The following is a 27,587-nucleotide window of genomic DNA, read 5'->3' on the forward strand; positions in this document are numbered from 1 at the left end:
GGACATCACTGAGCTGGTGGATGTTAGAGACCTTGCGCTCCTCCACCTTCAGTTTGAGCATGCCCCACAGATTCTTAATAGGGTTTAGGTCTGGAGACATGCTTGGCCAGTCCTTTAACTTTTACCCTCAGCTTCTTTAGCAAGGCAGTGGTCGTCTTGGATGTGTGTTTGGTGTCGTTATGTTGGAATACTGCCCTGGGGCTCAGTCTCCAAATGAAGGGGGATCATGCTCTGCTTCAGTATGTCAAAGTACATTTTGGCATTCGTGGTTCCCTCAATGAACTGTAGCTCCCCAGTGTCGGCAGCACTCATGCAGCCCCAGAACATGACACTCCCACCACCATGCTTGACTGTAGGCAAGACACAATTGTCTTTGTACTCCTCACCTGGTTGCCGCTACACATGCTTGACACCATCTAAACCAAATAGGTTTTTCTTGGTCTGGTCAGACCACAGGACATAATTCCAGTAATCCATGTCCTTAGTCTACTTGTCTTCAGCAAAATGTTTGTGGGCTTTCTTGTGCATCATCTTTAGAAGAGGCTTCCTTCTGGGATGACAGCCATGCAGACCAATTTGATGCAGTGTGCGGCGTATGGTCTGAGCACTGACAGGCTGGCCCCCACCCCTTCAACCTGTGCAGCAATGCTGGCAGCACTCATACGTCTATTTCCCAAAGACAACCTTTGGATATGATGCTGAGCACTGGCACTCAACTCCTTTGGTCGACCATGGCGAGGCCTGTTCCGAGTGGAACCTGCCCTGTTAAACCACTGTATGGTCTTGGCCACTATGCTGCAGCTCAGTTTCAGGGTCTTGGCAATTTTCTTACAGCCTAGACCATCTTTATGTAGAGCAAAAATTCTTTTTTTCAGATCCTCAGAGAGTTCTTTGCCATGAGGTGACATGTTGAACTTCCAGTGACCAGTATGAAAAAATGAGACTGATGACACCAAATTTAAGACACATGCTCCCCATTCACACCTGAGACCTTGTAACACTTAACGAATCAAATGACACCGGGGAAGGAAAATGGCTAATTTGGCCCAATTGGGACATGGTCACTTAGGGGTGTACCCACTTTTGTTGCCAGTGGTTTAGACATTAATGGCTGTGTGTTGAGTTATTTTGTGGGGGACAGCAAATTTACACTGTTATACAAGCTGTACACTTACTACTTTACATTGTAGCAAAGTGTAATTTCTTCAGTGTTGTCACATGAAAGATTTAATCAAATATTTACAAAAATGTGAGGGGTTTACTCACTTTTGTGAGATACTGTATGTGTTCTGATGCATTTTGCTGTGATCCAGATGCATTCCATTCAGAAAAAAGGCAATATGATCTTTGTTGACTGCACTGGAACATGCTGCACTGGTGTGAACTACAGGTCATTGGAATCAATGTTAAACACTAGCCATGCATTTTTGATGCAAATAAGAAATGCACTGGACTGCATCTGGTGTGAACTAGACATTAGATTCCCAAAATAATCGCCTTATTTTTTTATTACTTGTTCACATCCATATATTTTCATCTTCCCTCTACTCTTCTTGACTTCAACTCTTTACAGAAAAACAGCTGCATTCAGGAGGCCACCTTTATCAAAAGACTGAGGTTTGTAATCACTGAACTCAATCAACTATTCTATTCTAAATCGCTACTTTAGGTATACAGTAAATACCATGCCAAAATATTCAGAATGCTATAATTATATCAACTTTTCAAGACAACATCTTTTCAAGTCAGCCCACTCCTATTACTATTGTTTCTTCCCCATTATACTTATACCTGTATTTACATCTTAAGAATGAAACGTTTGCGGTGTTGCTAATGTGATACCTTAGTTGATAATAATTTCGTAAAGTAATTCTAAAACAGTCATTACACAAAATTGCAAAAAGTGTAATTATAATGGTTTTTAGGCAAACAGCAGTTATCTTCTAAGCCCCTTTTGTACACTTACATATATAAAAAGATACATTCATGAAAAGTTAATAGACACTACTGGTTGTCAATGTCAGTCCCAAAGAAATAACCAATCAGTAAAGCTAGCCATACAAGAAATAAAATTTGGCCACTCGATCGACAACCAGCCTGTTCTGTTTTTCCTGAACGATTAGTGCCGCCAGCTATAGTCAGCAACACTAATCGTGTTCTGCCGGCAGGGAAGGCTCCCCACTGGCAGAATACAATAGCGCAGTAGGAGAAATTCCCCCATCAACACCAATTGTGTTGATGAACAAATCAAGCAATTTTCTTTCCTTCCACCCGGTGTTGGAAAGAAAGAAAATTGCATAATCTATGGCCTGCCTTAACTGGACCGCTGGGTTGTAAGTCTTTCTACTAGACCAATAAAGCTTTAATACACAACAAATGTGAACTTGTCAGGAAGATAAAATGCCTAAAGTGACACTAAACGATATTCATATACACTCACTACTGAATAGCCCTGTAATTATTTTTCTTCCTCCCATCCTCTATTACTTCTCAAACCTCTCCATTTCCCCCCTCACTTCCGCTTGTTTCGAATGAACGGTGCACGTTAAAGTGGAGTTCCACCCTAATTTTATACTTACCTCCATCTTCTCGCTCCGGGTCACCTGAAAAACAGATGGCTAATCGCATTTTTTTTTTTTTTACTTACCTCGTAGCGAACAAAATATACTTACCTTAATTCCTTCTTCCTCCTTCCTCGGCCGCGGCCCGTCGTCACTTCCTGGCTCTGCAACGATTCCTGGGAGCTGAACGTCATAGCTCCCAGGAATCATTGCGCCTGCACCGGCCCCGACGTCAGTTCCGGGGCACGCGCGTCATCCCCTTCTAAACAGCTTCTGGGCATGCCCAGAAGCTGTGGAGGGATGACGCGCGCGCCTGGAAGTGACGGCGGGGCCGGCGCAGGGCATCGTGGGACCGAAGAAGGCGGAAGAGGACTCCGAAGAGGATCGCGCTGGCTTCAAGCTGCCCACATCTGAGATGGCAGCGCTGGACAAGACTTTTTCAAGGTAAGTATTTGTCCTAACAGGTAAGTGCAACCCGGGACAGATCAGAGGCTAGCCATTGTGGAATGCACTAGCCCTGACTGTCCCGGGGGTATTTAAAAAAAAATAAAAAAAATTCCAGGGTGGAACTCCGCTTTAAGGTCATGTGCACTGCTCTAGACATACCATAAATCCCATAGTCCATAGTGCCTAGTCCTCTCCATCTCAGGAGCATGCAAGAGAGGGTGGCTACCTTCCTACATACAGTCGGACCATGGAGAATGAAAGAAGCCACTCTATAACAGGAAGTCAGAAAAACAGATCAAAGCAGGGAAAAAAGAGGAATTTGGAGATTTGGAAGAGGCTGAGAAGGCATTATATACATATTTAAATATATATTTTTGCAAACCACTGGTTACTATCCCTTTTAGCTGTGACTTCATATTTATGTATTTACATTTGCCCTTACCTTTTAACCAAAGCTCCTCTCCAAGTACTTCTGCCAATGCCTTTGCTCCCTGATCACCAACAAGGGTATTACAGTTGAGAGATATTCGCCTCAGTCCACTCATACAGTCAAGGTCAGGTCTTCTATATCTCAGGCTCTCTGCCCAGGCCTCACTGTGCCTCCTTGTTGCCTGATGCTGACAGAATACCAGAAATATATAATACAGCTCTACATCATACATTGCACTTTATAATTAGAGGACAAAAATAATAACCTGGGCCACATGCCCAGAAGTCGTGCCACAATTTCATTTTTAGAAAGATGATTTACAATAGAGCAGTCATATAGCAGCGAAGAAACTTACAAGTATACACTGCTTTTCACTATTTCCCTGCTATATAATCCTTTTCAGTGGCCATGTCCATAGGAAAATAGGTATTGCGTGCAAATAGGAGGGACTTTTAGTTATTTTACTGTACTCTGGTTTCTTCCCATTCCCAACAACATAGTGAAGTTGAGGCTGTCAAAAACAGCTAAGCATCCATTTTTAGGTCTGGCAAAAATTCATATGTAAACTGGAAGTAAAGACTAATTTAGGTCTACTTAAAAACAATGCCTCCTCTTCCTCACACCTATGCTGCATACTATTTGTAAAAGATCAGAGTAAATAACATTTTTTAATCAACTTAGGTGCAGATAAATGATTGAGAAGCTGCAGCTCCCCAGTGTTAGGAAGCCACAGGGCTAAATTCACAGAGCCATGGCATCACTCGCTGGCTTCCATTGCTCCCCATTGCTGGTGCTCCCTCCCATCCCCTGCAGCAGCCACTTGTTATCACAGGGAAGCTGCAGCTTCTAGATCACAAAAGTGCAGAAAATCTGGTTTAAAAAGCAACAACAAAAAAAAGTATTTACACGTAACTTTTTTAAAAACCATATGCAGAAAAGGGAGGAGGGGGCATTGTTTTTAAGCAGACCTAAATTAGTCTTTACTTCCAGTTTAAAATGAACCAGTCAGTATAAACATTTAAAGGAAAAAGTCTTCCAAAGAAGGATAGTACCTCTATTGTGAGCCTCTCTGGTTTAGTTTAAACTGTCTCTGCTTCAGGTTGACACACACGACAATCAGATTGTACAATCTTCAGTGGACCTAGCAAGTATGTGGGGAAAAGGGTTGGCTGATTGGATAAAAACTGATTGGATAGTTTAGACAGGTTCTCATTCTACACACTTTTTGTAGAACTAAAGTTGATTGCACAAAAATTGTATTGTCAGATTGTAACTTGTATGACCATTCAAGATGCCTGCACTGGAAAAGCACAGGCAGGGCACTGGAAAAGTCACCAGTTGCAATCCTGTGGTGAAATGGCATGATACAGTGTGATCCGATAGGATCACAGCTTTGTATCATGTCATTTGTGTATTTACACTTTTGAATTTGCCGTTGGTTCCACCCCCGTGTAGCAATGCTCGCAGGGAGGGAACCGGAAGGCAAGTGCCGGCAATCGGCCGTGCACAGAGCAGGGAGAGAGTGTGAGGACGCCAGGGAGGACGACGAGGGAGCGCAGGGAAGGTGAGTAACACTGCGGGGTAATCCCAAGTGTGGCTCGGGGTTACCGCTTTTGATACTGAAAGTTAACCCCGAGCCACACTCGGGAATACCGCTAAGGAGGTTAAAGGGTGGTTTCTGCAGTGCAGAGAGAACCAAGTTTAGATCCCAAGGTAGTACACAGGGCTGCAATGAGGGCTTAATGCGAGAAACACCATGAAGAAAAGTTTTTAACAAGGGAAAGCAAAGCCAGTGGTCTTTGACAGAGAATGGACAAAGTTAAGACCTGTGCTTTCAGAGTGCTTAAGGCCAAGTTCTGGTCAAGACCTGATTGTAGGAAGACCAGAACTTGAGGCACAGAAAACTCTCTGGGACTGAATGGTCTGTATTCAGACCAGGCAAAGAAATATTTCCAGGTACAATAGCATATCTTCTTGCTTTTAGTAAGGTAGGAATAACAGACTCCGAGACGTCTTTATCCTTTAAGACCTAGGCTTCAACAGCCATGCACCTTAAGCCAGAGACTGAAGCAGGATGGAATAGAGGGCCATGAGATAGCAAATCTTGCCTATTGGAAGAGGCCTGGGGTCATCTGCTAGAAGTCTGAGTATGTCTGTGTACTAAGCTCTTCTGGGCTAGTTCAGTGCAATTAGAATCACCGGTTTTCTCTTTTACTCTATTTTTTTAACTGATCGAGGCAGAATTCCCACTGGAGGGAAGGTCTAGATGAGCCTGAACTGAGACCAAGGGAATTATCATGCATCGGAGGCTAGCGCTAGAGGATGCTTGCTACAAACAGAGGTAGCTGGTTTATGGAGGCTAGGACGTTTTCATCCAGAGTTCTCCATTTCTTACATATCAGAGGAAAGTTGTCCACATGAAGAGCCTATTCCCCTTAATGGAGGTGGTGGCTGAAGTAGCCCACTTTCCACTCCTGAGATGGTGATGGCAGAGATTGCTGGACTGGGAGTTTTCGTCTGAGATTATCTGGTTTGTTTCTTTCAAGGCTCAATGGGGAAAAATATAATGCTGGATATCTATACAGATATGGAGTGGGTAATATGTTAGTAACAAAAGGATGAAACATCTTTTAACAGAAATGAAAATCATCAACTTACAGAGGGCTGAATTCATAGACACACCACAAATCATGCAGCAGGCTAATCCATTTTGCTGAAAATGGTATTCAGTAGTTTGTATGGCCCCCCACGTGCTTGTAAGCATGCCTGACAACATTGGGGCATGCTCCTAATGGGACAACGAATGGTGTCCTGGGGTATTTCCTCCCAGGTCTGGACCAGGGCATCACTGAGCTCCTGAACAGACTGAGGTGCAACCTGGCAGTGTTGGATGGACAGAAACATAATGTCCCAGAGGTGTTCTATTGGATTTAGGTCAGGCAAGTGGGGGGCCTTTTAATGGTATCAATTCCTTCATCCTCCAGGAACTGGCTGCATACTTTCGCCACATGAGGCCAGGCATTGTTATGCACAGGAGGAACCCAGGACCCACTGCTCCAGTGTAGGGTCTGGCAATGGGTCCAAGGATTTCATCCTGATACCTAAAGGCAGTCAGGGTGCCATTGTCTAGCCCGTAGAGGTCTGTGCATCCCTCCATGGATAAGCCTCCCCAGACCATCACTGATCCACCACCAAACAGGTCATGCTGAAGGATGTTCCAGGCAGCATAACGTTCTCCACGGCTTCTCCAGACCCTTTTTATGTCTGGCACATGTGCTCAGGGTGAACCTGCTCTCATCTGTGAAAAGCACAGGGCACCAGTGGTGGACCAGCCTATTATGGTGTTCAATGACAAATGCCAATTGAGCTCCACGGTGCCAGGCAGTGAGCACAGGGCCCACTAGAGGACATCGGTCCCTCAGGCCACTTTCATGAAGTCTGTTTCGGATTGTTTGGTCAGAGACATTCACACCAGTGGCCTGCTGAAGGTTATTTGGTAGGGCTCTGGCAGTGCCCATCCTGTTCCTCCTTGCACAAAAGGAGCAGATATCGGTCCTGCTGATGGTTAAGGACCTTCTACGGCCCTGTCCAACTCTCCTAGGGTAACTGCCTGTCTCATGGAATCTCCTCTATTCTCTTGAGACTGTGCTGTGAGACACCGGAAAACCTTGGAATTGCACTTATTTATGTGCCATCTTGAAAGAGTTGGCCTGCCTGTGCAACCTCTATAGGGTCCCGGTATCGCCTGATCACCAGTAGTGACACTGGCCCTAGCCAAATGCAAACTAGTGAAAAACAGTTAGAAAAGATGAGTAGGGAAAAAAATGTCAGTGGTCTCCACCTGTAAAACCATTCCTGTTTTGGAGGTTGTCTCATTGTTGCCCATCTAGTGCTCCTGTTAATTTAATGAACACCAAGGCAGCTGAAACTTATTAAAAAAACCTCTGCTACTTAACTGACCAGATCAATATCCCAGGAGTTTAATTGATTTGATGCTATACTCTGATTAAAAAGCGTTCCTTAATTTTTTTGAGCACTGTATATAGGATTTCTCAATCTTTAGTCTCATCCATAGTCAATAAAGAATACCTACAAGAATTTATGGTTCTACTATTATTATTATTATATTAAAGTATAACTAAAGGCAAAACTTTTTTTTGTGTTGAACAGAGGACAGAAGGATTGGAATACCTGTCTGTTTTTATTGAGGTCTGTGCCCCTAATAGGGAGATTCAACCCTAAATTTTGGGTTTCATAGTTAGGTTGAAAAAAAAAAAAAAAACACCAGTCCATCCAGTTCAACCTATAATAAGTGTGTGTGTGCTGTCAATAGTACATCATATACCCCCTTATGTTGTGGTCATTAAGGTGCCCATCTAATAGTTTTTTGAAACTATCAATGCTCCCTGCTGATACCACTGCTTGTAGAAGAGAATTCAACATCTTTACCGCTCTGACGGTAAAGAACCCTTTAGTGGTTTAAGGTTAAACCGCTTCTCTTCTAATTTTAGTGAATGTCCGGGTGTCTTTTTAAATTCACCTTCGCTGAAAAGTTTGTTCCCCATGCTAGGGTCGCCAGTAGGGTATTTGTACATTGATATTATATCCCCTCTCAAGCGAGAGAAAAAGGTTCAATGCTTGTAGTCTTTCCTCATAGCTGAAGTCCTCCAGTTCCTTTATTAGCTTTGTTGCCCTTCTCTAGACTCTCTTCAGTTCCAGCACATCCTGCTAATGACCAGTGCCCAGAACTGGAGGGCATACTCAAGATGCAGCTGGACCAAAGTCTTGTAGATTGGGAGATTTATTTATTCTCTGGAGTAAATCCTTTTTCCTTTTTAATACATGTCAGTATTCTGTTGGTTTTGTTTACAGCAGCTTGGCATTGCATGCCATTGCTGAGCTTATCATCTACTAGGACCCCCAGGTCCTTTTCCATCTTAGATTCCCCCAGAGGTTCTCCTCCTAGTGAGTAACTTGCGCTCGTACTTTTGGCACCCAAATGCATTATATTACATTTTCCAACATTAAACCTAATTTGCCATGTAGATGCCCACCACTTTACTTTGTTCAGGTCTTCTTGTAAGGTTTCCACAATCTGCATAGAGGTTATTGTCCTGCTTAGCTTAGTATCTCCACAAATACCGAGATTTAGCTGTCTATCCCATCCTCTAGATCGTTTATGAATAAATTAAACAGGATTGGTCCCAGGACAGATACTTGGAGGACCCCAAGTTTGCACACTAGACCATTCCGAGTACTTGCCATTTATCACCACCCTTTGAACTCTGAAGCCAGTTTTCAATCCAGGAACTCACCCTATGGTCCATACCTATGTACCTTAGTTTGTACAGTAAAAATTTGTGGGGAACTGTATCCAATGCCTTTGCAAAATCCAGATACACCACATCTACAGGCCTTCCTTTATCTAGATGGAAGCTCACTTCTTCATAGAAGGTTAGTAGATTGGTCTGGCAAGAACGATTCTTCATGAATCCATGCTGATTAGTATGAATACCGTTTTCATTACCAAAATCTTGTATATAGTGCCTTATCCTCTCGTCCAATAGCTTGCAGACTATTGATGTTAGACTAACCAGCCTGTAGTTCCCAGGGATATATCCCGGCCCTTTTTTAAATATTGGTGCCAACTTGGCTCGAAACAGCTGGTACCATTCCCGTCAGTAGACTGTCTATAGAAAATTAGGAATGATGGTCTGGCTATTACCTGGCCGAGTTCCTGAAGGACCCTCGGGTGTAAGCCATCTGGTCCTGGTGACCCATTTATGTTCGGTCTTTCTAGTCTATTTCTGAGTCTGTCTTCTGTTAACCATGAGGGTGCTTCCTGTGACATGTTATTAACATTAACATTACAGTCTAGGTTACTGTATCCCCCTGTTTCTTTTGTGAAGACGGGGGAGAATAAATGTTATTCAGAACCTTTGCCTTCTCTCTGTCCTTTGTTGCCAAATCCCCTTCATCATTGTTTATGGGGCCAATATGTTCTGGCTTCACTTTCTTACTATTTATATCATTTCTTGTTTTTTTTTTTTTTTCCCCTCTCTTCCGCTATGTGCCTTTCGTGTTTTATCTTAGCCGCCTTGATTGCGCTCTTACATTTCTTATTGCATTCTTTGTAATGTTGGAATGCTGACAATGACCCTGCAGCTTGTATTTTTTGAAGATATTTTCATTTGTTTTTATATGCATTTTTACGTTGGAGTTTAGCCACCCAGGGTTTATTTTAGCTCTTTTAAACTTATTCACTGTTGGAATGCATTGGCCAATACCTTTATTTAGTATGTTCTTAAAGCCCTCCCATTTTTTCCTCCATGTTCCTTGTGGCTAGAATTGTATCCAATTTAATATCGTCTAGTAAAAAGCGCAGTTTAGGGAAGTTGGCTCTTTTGAAATTGAGTGTCCTTGTATTACCCTTGTGTTTCCTATTTCTGTGCTTTATAATGAAACTAATTGACCTGTGGTCACTGTTTTTCAAGTTGCCCCATATGTCTACATCCTTGATCAGTTCTGTATTATTCAGAATCAGTAGGTCTAGTAACGCATTGTTTCTCGTTGGTGCTTTCACTATCTGACCCACGAATGTGCGGTTGCTTCTGCCCAGTCTATATCTGAATAATTAACATCCCCCATTATAATGACATTTCCCATACTTGCCACCATTCCAAGCTGTGATAGGTCTGCCTCCCCCTCCTCACTCTGGTTAGGGGGCCTACTGCGTACACCCAGTATTCCTTTCCCCTTAGTTTCCTCCCTTTGAAGCTCTATCCATAAGGATTCCACCTCCTCCCTAGCTCTAATAGTGAAATCGTCCCTCATATTCACTTGCACATCATTTTTGATATACAGGCATACCTCTCCCCCTTTTTTTACCCTCCTCTATCTCTGTGATAAAGGAAATACCACTGAATGTTTGCCAACCAATCATGAGAGCTGTCAAACCAAGTCTCTGAAATTCCCACAAAATCAATATACTCCTCATACATTACCATCTTGTTAGCCAGACTTCTAGCATTGGTTTACAAACCTCGTCATTTAGTCCGTTTGCATACTATATCCTTGTTCAATGTTGTTATGAGGCTGCACTTTTGATTTGTCAACTTACTTATCTTGGGTTTTGGAATTCTGGTCACCCTACCGCAAATGCCCTCAATATTGCCCGCTCAACTTTGCTTCCCATTGGCTAGCTCTACATCTGGACCCCCCCCCCAATCACTTGGTGAAAAGCCCCTCTAACTTTTCAGGCACCTTCCCTATCAGCAGAGCTGCAGCCTTCCCATTTAGGTGCAGTCCATCCCTGCTAAAGAGTCAGTAACTGAGAAGTTGGCCTAGTTCTCCAGGAGCCCTAATTCTTCATTTCTACACCAACTTCTCAGCCACTTGTTAACTTCCCTAATCTCCCGCTGCCTCTCTGGCATGGCTCGAGGTACCGGTAGTATTTCCGAGAATACTACCTTGGAGGTCCTACTCCTCAATTTAGCTCCTAAGTCCCTGAAATCGTTAAGGACTCTCCATCTTCCTCTAATTTGTCATTGGTACCTACGTGTACAATAACAGCTGGGTCCTATCCAGCCCCACCCAATAATCTTTCCACAAGATCCGTGATATGCCGAACCTGAGTGCCCAGTAAACAACATACAGTTCGGCGCTTACGGTCTTTGTGACAGATTGCCCTTTGTGTCCTAATAACTGAGTCCCCTACCACCAGAATCTGTCTTACTCCCGCCCTCACTGGAGGAGTTCTTCCCCTGGCAGCTAGGGGCATCGCTCTGTTCCAGCAATGCTGGTGCCTGATTGGTTTCTCCAACATCATGCAACAGGGCATATTTATTTGGATGTTCCAGCCTAGGACCGGCCTCCTTGACTCTTTCCCCTCTACCCTGCCTAAATGTCACTCAACTACTCTGCTATGGTGCTTGCATCCTTGTATCTCCACCTACCTCTGTGCTGGGCCATGCCAGGTACGTTCGCGGTCTTAGTTGGGGGGGGTTCGGTCCACAGCTCCCAAACTCCATACACACACACACACAAACAACACGCTTTCTTAGCATCTCGCTGTCTCGTCTGCACTTACTCGCCAAATGTAACAGCATCACCTGCTGCTTGTCCCCAGAAAAGTAATAGGGGGGAAATCTTCCATTGGGGACACTAGTTCTGGTGGCTTGGGGGTTCAACAAGGAATTCCCTTAATATTCCTCTCACTTCCTATTTTGGCTATGGTACAGAAAGTGAAGGGACACAGATGGCGGAAAAAAAAAAATCTGACGGGTTATAACCCTCCCTTGCTCTATCCAAAATGTAAAAAAAAAAAAAAAAAAAAATTGCCCTTTAGTTCTACTTTAATTCCTTAATGTTTTAATATCTTCTTTACATAATTAATGTAACTATAAAGAAATATGCCCAATCTCAATGGGTATGTTATGGTTTGCCAGCCATAGACTATAGTGGCTGTATTTAGGCTAATCTTTGACCTGGTCTGTGACCTAGTATCTGCCCCCACATGGGCCACACAAGTGCATTTGTGACTATAGAGAATGTATATAAACTCAAGTACTGTTGATTGCTGGTTGGCTTAGCTCTGAGGAAGGGGATGTGCCCCTGCAACGCATAAGCCTACCAGCACCTCGGCATTGCTCATTCATCATGAGATTCCTACACTAGATTGTGCATGTTTTTAATGCCTTCTTTAATTCCAGCTTTGTGAGTGCCCATTTATGTTTTTGTGCAACACAATAAATCTCAAATACTGCACTAGGCGTTTGCACCTTCCTGTGTGCTTCTTTTTAGTTTATACTGATTTTCCAAATCTGAGGAGAGTTGCATTGGTGGACTATTCCTGACAGAGGTCATCCACACTGTACTTTGTGTCTCTGGTGGATTTCTGAGCACTGGAAGTTTGTGTTTTGGGATTCAAGAGAGGGAGCATGCCTATTGCAGGTCAACAAGATGTGTGGGAAAGCTCTTAAATTAAATTTGACAAATGGTACAGCCTTGAATGAGGCTTTACTGGAGGTCTAGAACTCTCATGCAGAGAGTGCTAATGAGGTGCATTAATGGAAAACATGAAGATGGGCATCTTGGATGTCAATGCCTTATGGATTCCATGCAACATTTTGGAATTCAGGAGGTATTTGTTAAGAGATTTTAAGAAAAGAATAGAAAGAATACCCCCATTGGGGCTTTGGTACCACAAATATATTAGAATAAGACCCCTCTCATGGAGGTACTGGCACAACTACTTGCTGAGACAAGTGGTGGCTCATGACATTCTGCAAATCTGACTGTCCTTGGACAGATTTTGATTGATTTAGAAGAAGAAGAAAGCAGCGATGAAGTATCCTTTAGAAACCACCAGTTGAAACCAAAGGTCTGGCATGTCTGTAACCAATAAAGGCAAACTGTACCAGACATCCCCCACCCTTAAGTGAGAGAGCGCAGCTTCATTTCGAAGAAGGCTTTTGGGAAGATTTGCTGGGGTTTGTGGCCCAGGTCTTGCATTCAATGGGCTGGGTTTTAAAGTTAAAGCTTGGGTACAGCAGTTAGATGCTGTGGGAGTAAAACCTTCCCTTCTGTAACATCTTTAATAAACACTTTAAGAGCCTCTCCAAACAAATGCCTTACTTGAAAAGGCATGTGTGAAGAGCTGCTTAAAAGGAGGCTTCACGTTTCCAAGCTTTTAGCCACAAAATTTAGTGCATGTGAATGGAAATTAGAGCCAATCCTGAAATTTGTCTGCCAACATGTTCTGGAGAATGCACAAAAAAAAAAAAGAGAGCAGAAGCTAACTGCTGTAATTGCTCTTGTAAAGCAGGATCCTGGAATACAGGCTCATATTGGTTGTTTATTGCCCTAGTCCTGTTAGCTGCAGTTTGACATAGTGAGATTGCAACAAGTGCTGCTTGCAGGACTTTCTATCTGCAGAATCTTTGAAAGAAGGAACATCTTCAGTAGCTATGGTGAGATGTTTGTATATCACAGACGATCAACCAGTGCCAGGACAAGGTCACTAAGCTCCCGGGGCACAGATGCCAAATGCCTCCACCCCCCCCCCCCCCATGGAGTTGATTTACTTAAGGCAAATAGGCTCCAAAGCGTAGTAAATGGGGTAAACCTTCACTTTGCAAAGAGTACCCAATCACATGCAAGGCAAATAAAAAAAAAAACAGCATTTTTGCTTGCACATGATTGGAGGATGATTGGAGGATGGAAGTCAGCAGAGCTTCTGCTCATTTACTAAGTTCTGGAGCAAAGTGTACAGCCTGTTTGCCTTTAGTAAATAAACCCCTATGTGTCAACAACACCCCCCCCCCCGTAAAAAAATTAAGCATTAACCGTCACACCCCATAAAATTCCCTTTGCAAGCCAAATTTCCCCCCAAACAAAATTACAAATTCTGCCTCCCTCCCCAAACTCCCCTACTAGCACCATACCTCAACCCTACAAATTTACCATATGAGCATGAATCCCACCCTCCCCCTCTCCAAATCCCCCACTTCCAGCACAACTTCTCCACACCCAAATCCCCCTTCCTAACTGAAATCCCCCCTCCTAGTAGCAATCCCCCCTCCAAATTACCCCTTCTAGCACAACACCCCAAATCACCACGGCACCCAGGCCAGACGCTGCAGAGGATTCAGAGTACTGACAGTGGAGCTGCTGGCAGAGTCTCTCAGGAAAAACAGTGTACATGAGTACTGAGGGACCTGGGGAAGGGTCTGGCCCAGGAAGGGGGGCCACTCCAGTGAAGTCAGGGGGTCAGGGGATCAAGGAGCTAGCTCACACAGAGAGTAAAAAGCCCTGAAGAATAGGAACAAAAGGGGGTGCCAGGAAGGACCCTGAAGTGTGTTCTGCGGTACAGTACAGCTTATCTAAAGCGGTTCATTTATCACTACTTCATCGCTATTGACAAGGTGAAGCAGCGGCCTTGACGCATTCAAGTGCAGTTAAACTTCCCAGCAAATTGTGCATAGTGTATTCAAGTTGGAGTATCCCACTCATTCCCTTCTCCTATCCAAGTTCTCAATAAAACAACAAAAAAAAAAACCCAAACCCCTAGACTGTTTCTTGACTGAGCCAAGCACTTTAAAGTCGCTAAACTTTTGTACTGTTGTCATGGGTAACCCAGGTGAACCCATCACCAGCAGCTCCCAAGGGAGTAGTGCTACGTATGGTAGCAAGCAAGTTGTGTGAATATCCCTCTTCAATATAGTGACAATCTGGGGAATTTCAGCTTCCTCCAATACTGCCTCTATGTCCTCTTCATTCTCTTCTGTGTCTGCTTCGTCTAGGGCAGGCATATTGGGATCTGACTCAGGAAGAGAATTGAGAGTAAAAAAAGAAGTGTGGCGCTTTTGAGCCCTGGGAAAAGATGGATATGTTAGAGCCATTATTTGAGTAATTGAGACACAGATTGAGAAAAGTCTGCTTTTATCAGGTAGGTCACTTTTTGTGTGCCTGAAACAGAGCTAGAATTGAATGCAGAGATCGGTGTTCGAGTCAGCTCCTTCTCTGGTGCAGGGGGCGCATCATCACTCTGAATTCAAGTTGTGCGGACCTTTGGCAGAGTAAGTGTTTGCCTATGGTTTTGCAATGGCTCCTGTTTGCCATAGCTAGTGCAGATATAAGTTAAGCGTGTCCAGAAGGAGAACACAGCAATCCAGGTGTAGACCATCCTGTATCGAATCCTCATGGCAAAAGGCAGGAGGAAGCATCGAAGTACCCTATAAGGGTAGTAAAATGTATGAATTGTGGTGAGGTGTCACACCTGATCATTTGCCTGAGACACTGAGTTTTAGCACCAAATTTAAATTGTTTAAATTGTAGTGAATACAATTCAAATATTGTCCTGGTCTTTCACTACCACAGTCAGAAGTATACAGGGTGACCATGGCTTATCTGTCCACAACTCTGGACTGTAGATCAAGCCCAGGCTTCGCCCTTCTTGGTGGGCATACCTCCAAAGGGGTCTTTAGTGTCTGAATTCAATACAGATTGACCATGGACCTGGACCTGCTATAGCACCTTGTGGCTGACTACACATGCTGCACTAAACTAGAATTTGAAGATAAAATAAGAAAAATAAAAAAGTGGTTAAGCTAAGAGTGATTTCTCAGTGAAGGAGAAAAGGTCCATCACCTTGGGACACCAGCACAAAACGGAGGACTCATGGAGTGGAGTAGGTTTATAGGGAGGGTACCCAGCAGGCATTTCGTCAAAAGCTTCCCAGTGTCCAGAGAACTGAAGGTATGAGCCTATAACCAAGGGTCTATGAATACTTTACCTCTGTCCTGTACTGTACAATTATGATCATTTCCATGGGGTGTATTTACTTTCACGTGACTGTATAATCTATGCAGGCATAGAACATACGTTACATGGATTATTATTTTATATCAATATTTAAACATTTTGCCATATGCTTTCATATCACGTACTGATCCGCAAAGTGACGTAGATCTACGTTGGCAGACATTGCGGTGTTATACCGGGATGATGCCTCTAGCTAGAGGCACCATCCCGGTACTGTGGTTTACAGTCGACGGCGGCACGTTCCCCCCCCTCCCTCCGCGACTTTCCGCGGGGCTCCCGAGCACCCAGACGGCACGTCTGCCGGCTGGATGGAGTCCTGATCAAAGCTGGAAACGGCTTTGATCGGGTCTCCGATGACGTAACCCGGAGGCGGCGTCCATGGCGTCACTTCCGGGTTACTCTGCTGCAAAAGGCGGCAGATTTATAAAACGGCTGTATGCAAAAATGCCGTTTTGCATACAGGGAAGTGTAGTGGAGGGGTCTAGGGTCTTTTAGACCCTCGATCCCTCCATAAAGAGTACCTGTCACTGCATATTGGTGTCACAAGGGATGTTTACATTGCTTTTGACAGCAATAAAAGTGATCAGATTATTTTTTTTTTTTTTAAACCTGTAATAAAGTAAAAAAAAAAAAAAAATAAATAAATAGGAAAAAAAAATAAATTTTAGCCGCCCCCGTCACCGTTAGCTCGCGCACGAAAAAAAAACGTATACGGAAGTCGAGCCGCGAATGAAATCGCTGTTCAAACCACACATGTGAGGTATCGCCAGAGCATGAGCAATAATTTAAAAAAAAGAGCTACATTCTAACTCTAAACTGGTAATCGTTAAAAAAATTAAAGCGTCGCCTATTGAGATCTCTATTGACCGTAGTTTGTCGCCATCCCACGGGTGTGCTCAATTTTAAACCGTAACATGTTGGGTATCTATTTACTCGGCGTGACATCTTTCACAATATACAAAAAAAATGGGCTAACTTTACTGTTTAGTATTTTTTTAAATGCAGTGAATTGTGATTTTTCTAAATTTTTCCAAAAAAAATGGCGTTTTAAAGACCGCTGCGCAAATACCCCGTGACAAAAATTTTTGCAATGACCGACATTTTATTCTCCAGAGTCTTTGCTAAAAAAATATATATATATATATATATATATATATATATATATATATATATATAATGTTTGGGGGTTCTAAATAGTTTTCTAGGAAAAAATACTGATTTTAACTTGTAAACAAAAAGTGTCCGAAATAGGGCTGGGGCTTAAGTGGTTAAGTTATGGTTGGTTGTTTCTATATCTTAAGATGTAATTTCGTGAACATGTTTTTTAAAATGTGCACTTTTATTGGGAGGTACTGTATATGTGTACATGAAGGGACTTTGTGGTGATGAGTGTTATATAATCTGTCTAATAATTTAGCATCTCCAGTCCTTGATGATATCCCATAGGGCAAAATGCACAAGGTGATGTCACATAGGACGAAATGCACAGGGTGATGTCACATGCTACCTTCGCCAGTGATAGGGGTTTTCAGATATATATTTTTTTATGTTTGAATAAAGCCTTTTAAAATGTTACTTAAGACAATTAAGGTCCTCTTAGTCTTCCTATATGGATGCTTGTATGTGGGATAACAAAAGGTTGCCTGGTAGGAGTCTGTATATGAGTACACTAAGCAGTCTGCAGTACACATGCTGGTACTACGGGATTCCCTAGAAAGACTTTGGCATTTCAAATATGATGGGTAAAATTAAAAAGTCCTTTTTTTTTTTTTTCTTGAGGTATAACCAATCTAGGTAGTAATCTATTTTCACTTTTTTTGTGACAATTACATTTGTCTGCAGTTTGGTCTTTAGGGAGGTGTATAGAAGTTCATGTTTTGTTGTTGTATACAGAAACTATATATTAGTCTTCTGATTGCTGCTTGTTGAATCTATATTGTATTAGCACAAACTTTTATATTTATTTCACCTTGATAATACTTGCAATAAATTCAGCTCCTCGCCATGTGAGATTGCATCCAGTAAAATTAACCATTTTGATTGTTGGTGAATTTTTCACACTTTGACAGATAACTACAAGAAGAGAAAATATTCATAATTAGAAAGAGAAAGTAAATCATGTCAACCAACATGAAGAAAAACATGAAACCAACATTAAACGAAAAGGTTATTAGGAAAATATAAGAACATTTTATTCTGTAATTCTGTAGTAGTCCATGTAATTGACAAACAGTAATAGTGAAAGAATTTGCACTAAAGTGCATCTTCAGCCAATTTTGGATAGCGTAAGAAAAAAAATTGGACCCCCTGTCAAGTTGTTATTGCTGTCTATTTGTCTTGGTGACCACTGTCACTAGGTCTGAAAATTTTGGAAAATCCACAATTTAAATTTTTGTCCCTGGAACAGGCACAGAGAGAAATTCTTCCTTTGTATATACTTTTCCAATGAAAACTAATAGAAGTTTCCCTCGCTTAGGAGAGGTTTCCTCTCTCGGGGAAATTATCCTAATGGGACATCAGACAAAGCGGACTAAAAAAAAAAAAAAAAAAAAAAAAAAGAAGCATGAGAGGAGTTTTAGTTTTTTCCATACTTCTATCCATAATGAAAGAGCTTTGGAGTTAGATATACTTAATTTTCTTGCACAGAGGGAAAATAGAGATCAGGAATTATTTTAAGCTTTACAGCTTCATCTTTTTTCCTTCCTCTTGCCCCACCCACACTAGCATCACCAAGTATCTCCAGTGTCCTACTGCAGCAAACATCTCAACCCACAGACTACTGCATTCTCCATTATACAAAATAGAGGTAAAATCCACAAAGGTGAAGGAGAACAGCTTGTATTGATCATGGCAGGAAGGTAACGCTGAAAGATTTCAATATTAGGGTCTATCACTGATAGCCAATTGAGCTTTCTGCCATTTACCAAAAAACGGAAATATCCATTTTAGAGGAGCTGGCCCTTTAATACCATGCTTAACGCAAAGGCAGCAATTTGACAACATGAAACGTTTTTAAAGAATTCTAGAAATGGACAGAAGAGAATGCAATAGAAAGATATGGGATTAGAGTTCATAGATGGGAGACTGTGCTGTTCTTTACAGAGTGATTGCTCCATTTAAAGTTCATTAATTCACATACTGCAGCACATCAAACAGCTGATTGTACAAGGCGTTGCAGATTCAAAAATACAATTTTAAATTTATACTCCTCTGATCTCCATGGAAACCGGGAAACTGCAGATATGAATTCCTCAAAATAAAAGCAGCAAGTCACTGGAGGAAATTCTGCCGAGAATGACTCACTGTGTCCATTGCTTGTGCAATCTACAGCTCAAGCTCTTTTTAAAACACACAAGCAAAGCAGCTTGTGATGATCAGAGAGTGTACATAAATATCTCCTCAGGATGCCAAGTCATTTTGATTGAACAGAACGTCAAATAAATGTACCGCATAATTAAGAAGAATCACATTCTGGACATAACTTTGTATGGATCTTCTCAGACAGGTGAGGCCAAAAGCTACTGTGAAACATATATGTTGTAGATTTGCACTGCTGACAGGTCGCAGGCAAGTTAAAGCTGCAATGCATTCTCTTACTAGGCTAAAGGAAAAGCAGATTCCTACAATACTGCTGGGGCTTCAAATATGAACATAATATAATATATTTATTATGCAGAATGTGCAAATGCAAAAAAGAAAAAATAATTTAGAAAATAGATTTCTTACTTAGAGAGAAAATGGCAAGCTTCTAGTGCTAATTCTTTACCTGCTCTCTATTTTATTATTCTAAGTATTTAAACTAGCCAAAACAGGAGGAATACAAGAGCTTGATGGCAGACCCTTTGAGACACCCTACAAGCATATCCATCGTTCCCGGTATGACATGTAACCTTTTTGCTGCTCAAAACAGTTGGTCTAATGCAATGCTCACTCACCTATACTTAACCAACAGATTTTTTAAGGCCTACCAAAATTTGAGGTACCCATGGTTGAAAAAGGACATATATGTGGCTCAATGCTATATACTGCGTGGTAAAAGAATAAAAGAGTTTTAAGAAAATTTTGAAAGCGACATCTGTGGTGCATATCACTTTGTGAAAGACAAGTTTGTGTATGCCTAATACATGCCAGCTGGCTGGTAGCCCTAGTAGGAAGCAACTTAGGAAGTGGATGGGTGTATGCTTCACTATTTTAAAAACTGGATTTTTGACTGTAAAATGTATTTCTCTGATGTTCATTGACGGACACAGATCCTGATTCTTCTTAACCATTGGGTTATACAGCCCCCTACAGGAGTAGGGCTCTAGACAGGAAAAAGCTTGACTATGCCTATGGGCAGTCCCAGGGGGTATACTCCCACACTCAGCTATAGGCACACAGGAACTCCACAGAGGGGTGGGTGCTGTGTCAATGAACGTCAGAGAAATAGATTTTACGGTAAGTCAAAAAATCTCATTTTCTCCTTCGTTCATTGACAGACACAGCTCCTGATTCTTAACCATTGCGACATCCCAAAGCAGTGTTAAACACGAGGGGTGGAAAATAGCAGAAAATTCCCAAGGCTAACCATAGCCAACCAGGTAACAGGAGCTCAACCATAACAACTAGATCTCACCTGAAAAAAAAAACAATACACCCTCAAAGAGGACCAGGTCCTCTAAACAGCAGCCTGCAAAACCTTGCTGCCAAAAGAAGCATCCGCAGGTGCCAACACATCCACTTTATAAAACTTTGTAAAAGTGTGCACAGACGACCAGATGGCCGCCTTGCAAACCTGCATCACTGACGCCCGATGATGGAAGGCCCAGGTAGTGCCCAAGTAGAGTGTACCCTAACAGGGAAAGGAGGAACCTGGCCCCTAATTGAATAGGCCTGAATCACTGTCTGCCTGATCCATCTGGAAATGCTCGCAGCAGAGGTAGCCAACCCTTTGAGGTCCAACTGTGAGTACATACAGTGAGTCTGACTTCCTAAAAGACTCTGTAGCTGCCAGGTACAAACCCGATTCCATAAAAGTTGGGACACTGTACAAATTGTGAGTAAAAAAGGAATGGACTAATTTACAAATCTCATAACTCTATATTTTATTCACAATATAATATAGATAACATATCAAATATTGAAAGTGAGACATTTTGAAATGTCATGCCAAATATTGACTCGATTTGGATTTCATGAGAGCTACACATTCTAAAAAGGTTGGGACAGGCAGCAATAAGAGGCCAGAAAAGTTAAATGTACATATAAGGAACAGCTGGAGGACCAATTTTCAACTTATTAGGTCAATTGGCAACATGATTGGGTATAAAAAGAGCCTCTCAGAAGTCAAGATGGGCAGAGGATCACCAATTCTCCCAATGCTGCGGTGAAAAATAGTGGAGCAATATCAGAAAGGAGTTTCTTAGAGAAAAAATGCAAAGAGTTTGAAGTTATCATCATCTTCAGTGCATAATATCATCCAAAGATTCAGAGAATCTGGAACACTATCTGTGTGTAAGGGTCAAGGCCGGAAAACCATACTGGATGCCCATGATCTTCGGGCCCTTAGACGGCACGGCATCACATACAGGAATGCTACTGTAATGGAAATCACAACATGGGCTCAGGAATACTTTCAGAAAACATGGTCGGTGAACACAATCCACCGTGCCATTCGCTGTTGCCAGCTAAAACTCTATAGGCCAAAAAAGAAGCCATATTTAAACATAATCCAGAAGCACAGGCGTCTTCTCTAAGCCAAGGCTCATTTAAAGGCTCATCAAAATGGACTGTGGCAAAGTGGATAACTGTTCTGTGGTCAGACGAATCAAAATTTGAAGTTCTTTTTGGAAAACTGGGACGCCATGTCATCCAGACTAAAGAGGACAAGGACAACCCAAGTTGTTATCAGCACTCAGTTCAGAAGCCTGCATCTCTGATGGTATGGGGTTGCATGAGTGCGTGTGGCATGGGCAGTTTACACATCTGGAAAGGCCCCATCAATGCTAAAAGGTATATCCAAGTTCTAGAACATATGCTCCCATCCAGACATTATCTCTTTCAGGGAAGAACTTGCATTTTCCAACATGAAAATGACAGACCACATACTACATAAATTACAACATCATGGCTGCGTAGAAGAAGGATCCGGGTACTGAAATGGCCAGCCTGCAGACCAGAATTTTCACCCATAGAAAACATTTGGCTCATCATAAAGAAATAGATGCGACAAAGAAGACCTAAGACAGTTGAGCAACTAGAAGCCTGTATTAGACAAAAATGGGACAACATTCCTATTCAGAACTTCTGTACCCGCACAAAGCAGTTTAGCACCTTTAGATCCAGAATTGGACGTACCTTGCCTTCCTTCCAGAAAACCTTAAACAGGTTTGAGTAAAACCCCTGAAAACATTCTGAAGCCGGAATGGGACAATCACCCCATGAAGTAACAAGTCTTATCTTCCAATGGAGACACTAGTTCTAGTGACCCAGGCGTCCCCAAGGAATTCCTCTAATTTCCTCTTTGGCTATGAGACAGGAAGAAGGGGACATCTCCACAATAGGACACAGATGGTAAAAGAAAAAGAAAAAAAAAAAAAAAAAAAATCTGACCAACCCTTCCTTGCTCCATCCAAAATGAAAAAAAAAGTTTTGTTATAGTTTTACTTTATTGTTCCAGGTCTCAATATTCTAGAAAAATACAGAATGATTTTAACTAGCATTCAAAAGCTTAATGCCCAGGTGGCTTTTTCTCCAGGAAACACATTTTGTCAAGATAAGCCCCACTCCTACAGGACAAACACTACCACGCGTAATTTTATTCCTAAGTATCCTCCTGACTCATATGGTACAGTGGACAGCCCTGGCTGACTATGGAGACAACGAGGGTCGATAAGTAGTAACTTTTGCCACCCACAGTCTACATGCCTAATCAGAACCAAATTCCATGTTTGGAATGGACATTAGAAGCCCTAGCAAACTTTTCAGAAGTAATCACAATTATGTGGGGGACTTCAACTTGGTTAAAGACCCAAATATCGCTACTACCATTCAAACTTTCCATTTCTCTGCCTCTGCACGATAATGCATTAAAAACAGTTTCTAAATTTAGCTAGTGGATGGCTTGCAAATCAATCACCCCAGCACCAAAGACTACTTAAGTCATTCCTAAATACACGGTTTGTACTCCCATATTGAGATAATCCTAATTAAAACACTGTCACCTACATCGGGCCTCCAAATCAGAGGCAGGCAACATTACCCTCAACGTCAATTAGATTCTTTCTTTTGGAAACCCAACACCTACCACCAGTTATTGGAGACTTAATGACTTACTTCTACAGGACCCCTTATTCAAAGCTGACCTTGAGAGGGAATTCTATTTATACTTTGCCACAAACTTTACCCCTGACGTACCCCTGTACACGATTGATCTGGGATATCCATAAATACCTGAGGGGCATACTAATTAAACATGGAACTTGCCTCAAGAAACAATGAGGTCAATGCATCACAGAGTTATCTCAGATTAACAGATTGGAGACCATTCATAAAACAAAATATAAGACATAAGTACTCACAGAATTAATGAATTGTAGACTTCATCCCAGGTCCCTCTGCCATGAAAACGCAAAAGCAACTTTGACTAAATGCCAATGCGATATCATGAGTACTGAATACATTTAGTAAATCACTAGCTAATGTTCTCCGCCAGCAGAGATCAAAATCTTTTGTCCCCACTTTCATCAAATTAATCCAAAACTTCAATTCCACATGAAGTTAAGAGACTATTATGCCAAACTCTATGACCCCCACCCAGACTGACCTCATGCCCTGCTGGACGCTTACATAAAACAAGTCAGGAACTACCTCATGAAATAGGGTTTTTCTATCCCTTTACAATCACTTCTCAATGGCTAGAGGAAACCAGTCCCCGACGGAATTTCTCCTAGCTGCTAATTCCACTAATACCGGTAAAGCCCTCAGACCAGATTGGTTTTCGCTAAATTATAAAACATTCAAACCCCTCCAGGCTTCACACTTCCCAACCTTGACAGCAGTTAGATAGGAAATACACACAACACTATGTCAATCACAGGCCCATTCCCCCTCCAAATAGACTTGAAGGTGATTTGCAAAAATATTAGCAAATAGACTACTCCCCTATGTATAGCAAGTAATCCACTGGGATCCAAAAGGGATTTAAGCCCACGAGGGAAGCACGAGACCGCATTATTTGGGTAGTGACTGTTATACACTCGGCCCAGTCGAAGCCTGAGCAAATGTTTCTACTTTCCACAGATGCGCAGAAGGCCTTCAATAGTGTCAACTGGACCTACATTTGCTTTATGTTGGAAGCGGTCTGACTCGGTCCATGCTCACAAGCCTGGATAAACTTGTCTTACTAGTCTCCCTCAGCACAACAGAGCTAATAGTATGCTCTCACTTTTTTCCATCTGAAATAGTACACACCAGGTTTTCCCACTGTTGTCATTAATTTTCATCTTGACATTGAAACCATTTGCCAGGTACATGCCAGCACGAACATCTCCATTTTAAAAGGTGGGACAGATATCCATAAAAGCCTCTGGTTATACAAATTACTTATTTTTGAGCAATTCTGAAACCACACTCATGAAATTGCTTGCAGAGTTTACCACATATGGAGAATCGTCCAATTTTAAAATTAATCACTAGAAATCAGAGATCTTTGAACTGAATCTTAAACAGTCCACTCTACTCGGAATAAAGTAAAACTTTGCCTTTTATTGAGCCTCCTCTCATATTAGATACTTGGGAATTCAACTGTCCAATGACCACTTAACTTGCCAACCCTCTCCCCCCCCCCCATATTCCCGTACCCCAATTTAAGTCTCTTCAGTCTCTCATAAAAGACCTTGTCTGGTCTTCCAAGCTGGCGTGCTTAAAACATACCATTGTGTGTAGGCCAATAGATCTGGGAGGCATGCTACTAGATATTTTATTAAAATATACTGCCACCAACTTAACTAGAATCTTGGACCGGTGCAGACACAAAACAATCAAGTAGTGGGTGTCACTCTAGCAAGACCTATCCCTTTAGAAGAACTTATCTGGTCCCCAGCACTTCCCACTCTGGATCTAAGTTATAATTTTATTATTGCAGTGACTTGGCGGACTTGCTCTGCAACTTTTCAATCTTTTCGTCTCTCACCCCATTCCTCTCCTCCCTTTTCCTCAACCTGGGAAATCCTAAATTTCCCACCCTGCCTTTATGACAAAATATTTCTCGCATTCCAATAGAGGAATAAATTATGTGCAAAGAACTTTCTAAGAATGGCCATACATTATACAATTTTCTTGTACAATTTTTCTTTAGGATTAAAACAATATAAACCCAAACACTTTCAATTTGTATGCAACCAGGCAGGCCCTTGCACTACATAGTCGTAAATCTAAAGGAAATTATAAAAGAAAATTGTATAATTTGTTCTCATCCCTAGGTACTCTGCAAATACTAAAAGTTGCTTATTTCCTCCAATCTTTGCCAGCTCCAGCAAAGTTTCCTCGCACCCTAATTAAATTTGAAAGGGAATGTCAAAAAGGTGAGCCAATTCGACACAAGATCACCAGATCTTACAAATTGACCTTCCCTGTCATAAAAATCCTCCAAAAAGTAATACATTTCAGGAATCCGACTATAAAAAACAATAAAAGATTGTCACCTGTTGGTACCATACCCCAACAGTATCCCATGCTATCTACCCCGCTGTGCTGTGAGTGTACAAGTACCCAGGTACTGGTTACATACCTTCTGGTCTTGCAGTTGCAATTTACAGATGCAAGTGTAATGGTCATGCACACTGGGCCCACAACAAATGGTGTGCATAGCAGCCATTTTGTTTTCAGTCCACAAGTCTTCCATGCCATCTTGTCATAAGAAAATGCAGCTGCAGTGACCTCAACCCCCCCCCCCCCCACCTTCTCCTTTAGCTCATACAATCCACAACCTCTTCATGCCAGACACTTCCTATCAACTTTCCAATACCCATCTCAAGGCCCATAAAAGTGTCTGACTTCATGCTTTGGTGACTAGAAAAGTTACAAGACTTAGGTTGTAAATTCCTCAGTGGAATCTACAATTTGTAGAATCCATCATTCCGGTACAATCCATAACTTCCAAAATAATAAAAGCACAGCCATAATATGGACTTATTCCTCCTAGGTAAAATAGATATCGGAAGCCTGCCATATATTGTGTTAAAGCAAATGTCACTCTGGACCATAATATGGATGTTAGTCTGTAAAAACAGTAGAGATGCAGAGCTATGAATTATCACAAACTGTACATGGGATATGGTCATGAAAGTGGGGACCTCCCAGCAACCAGCCCTCAGATGCCTAAATAGTCAGAGGCCATTCTGTCAACACTCTTGTGGTCCCAAATAAAAAAAGGAATGCCAGGACAGTTGGACAGTTCTCCTTTGCCATCAAATCAGGAACATCTGTCAAGTTTAAAAACCGAAAACACCTGGCTCATTGCCTGAACTTTCAAGTATCCTTCTTCCTCAATTCTATCTTATTTCTCTGTTGCTGAATGATGTCTTTATTTCATTGAAACGTCTTTTTCTGTAAATGTTTTATTTGCACCACTTTGACCTTTTCATTATTAAAACCTTATCTTGAAAAGTGTTAACCTTGTCCCTAAGCTCTTAATGCCAGCTAAAAAAGAATCGGTCTCTTGAAGAGTGCTACTGTATAAGATAAATCCTTTGACTATACCGGTCTGTGGTGACCGTGTGTGTTACAGACGATTATTCTAAAATCATAATTGGTATTGCTATAATTATGAGTTTCCTCCTGCTCGGTCCAAAAGAGGGGGAGGTGGCAGTTAAAGGGTCAATTGCCTAGTTACCCAAGTGACAATTGCTCTCATGCTGCTAGCACCTAGATTATGGTGAGCTGGAAAATCTTTGTGCAGGATGCAGCTGAGAGTGGCATTGTCATGTAAGTGACAGCGCAGTGTGAGATTGGCCAGTCCTTTGTCACAAGTTAGCGAGGAGGGCAGGGATTTGATACCTGCGCTTGTCACAGCAAGTACATGAGATAACACAAAAATTCACAGATAGTACCGAAAACACTAGAACGTTTCTTCTACGCTAACTTGAGATCGATAACACACTTAGGGGGTCTATATTTAGGCTTGACGAACCCATGTTTTGGTCTACTCATAACCATGCATTTGGATTTCTGAGATATGTGATGAGAGGTTCTGAGGATGTACATTATGTTGGAAAAAAATAGGATTTTTGTACTTACCATAAAATCCATTTCTCTGAGTTCATTGACGAACACAGCTCTCCATTATTCAGAACCATAGGAACGTTCCCAAGCAGTGCCAAACATGAGGGGGTTGGACAACAAAAAATCCCAAGGCTAAACAGAAGACCCAGCCAGGTAAACAGGAGCTCAACAAAAAACTGGAGCCCAACCTGAACAATAAACCCCCAAAAAGGGACCCTCTAAACAGCAGCCTGCAAAACTTTGCGGCCAAAGGAAGCATCCGCAGATGCCAACACATCCACTTTGTAGAACTCAGTAACAGTGTGCACCGATGACAGAGTAACCGCCTTGCAAACCTGCACCACTGATGCCTGATGACGGAAGGCCCAAGAAGCACTAAGCTCCCAAGTAGAGTGCGCCGTTACAGGGAAAGGAGGAACCTGACCCATGATAGAATAGTTAACCATTTCGAGGATGAACACCAATCAACTCACACCACAAAATGTACGCTTTCCACATATGATGGTAGATCATCCTAGGAGGTAGACTTCCAAGCCTTCAGCAGTGTCCGAATCGCAAACCCA

The 27,587-nt window shown here is 42.1% G+C and overlaps 1 protein-coding gene across 1 annotated transcript in view; it reads right to left on the minus strand.

Moving 5' to 3' along the window:
* Nucleotides 1-27,587, minus strand: part of LOC309545676 (uncharacterized protein) — a 155,620-nt gene that overhangs the window by 123,098 nt on the left and 4,935 nt on the right. The window contains exons 4-5 of the mRNA XM_082244953.1: nucleotides 17,732-17,835; nucleotides 3,451-3,625 (exon numbers count right to left, since the gene is read on the minus strand). Coding sequence (XP_082101079.1) covers nucleotides 3,451-3,625; nucleotides 17,732-17,835 — 279 coding nt within the window. The remainder of the gene's footprint in view (nucleotides 1-3,450; nucleotides 3,626-17,731; nucleotides 17,836-27,587) is intronic.

The sequence above is a fragment of the Pelophylax lessonae genome (genome assembly GCF_965119305.1).
Source record: "Pelophylax lessonae genome assembly, chromosome: 1".
Classification (NCBI taxonomy): Eukaryota; Metazoa; Chordata; class Amphibia; order Anura; family Ranidae; genus Pelophylax; species Pelophylax lessonae.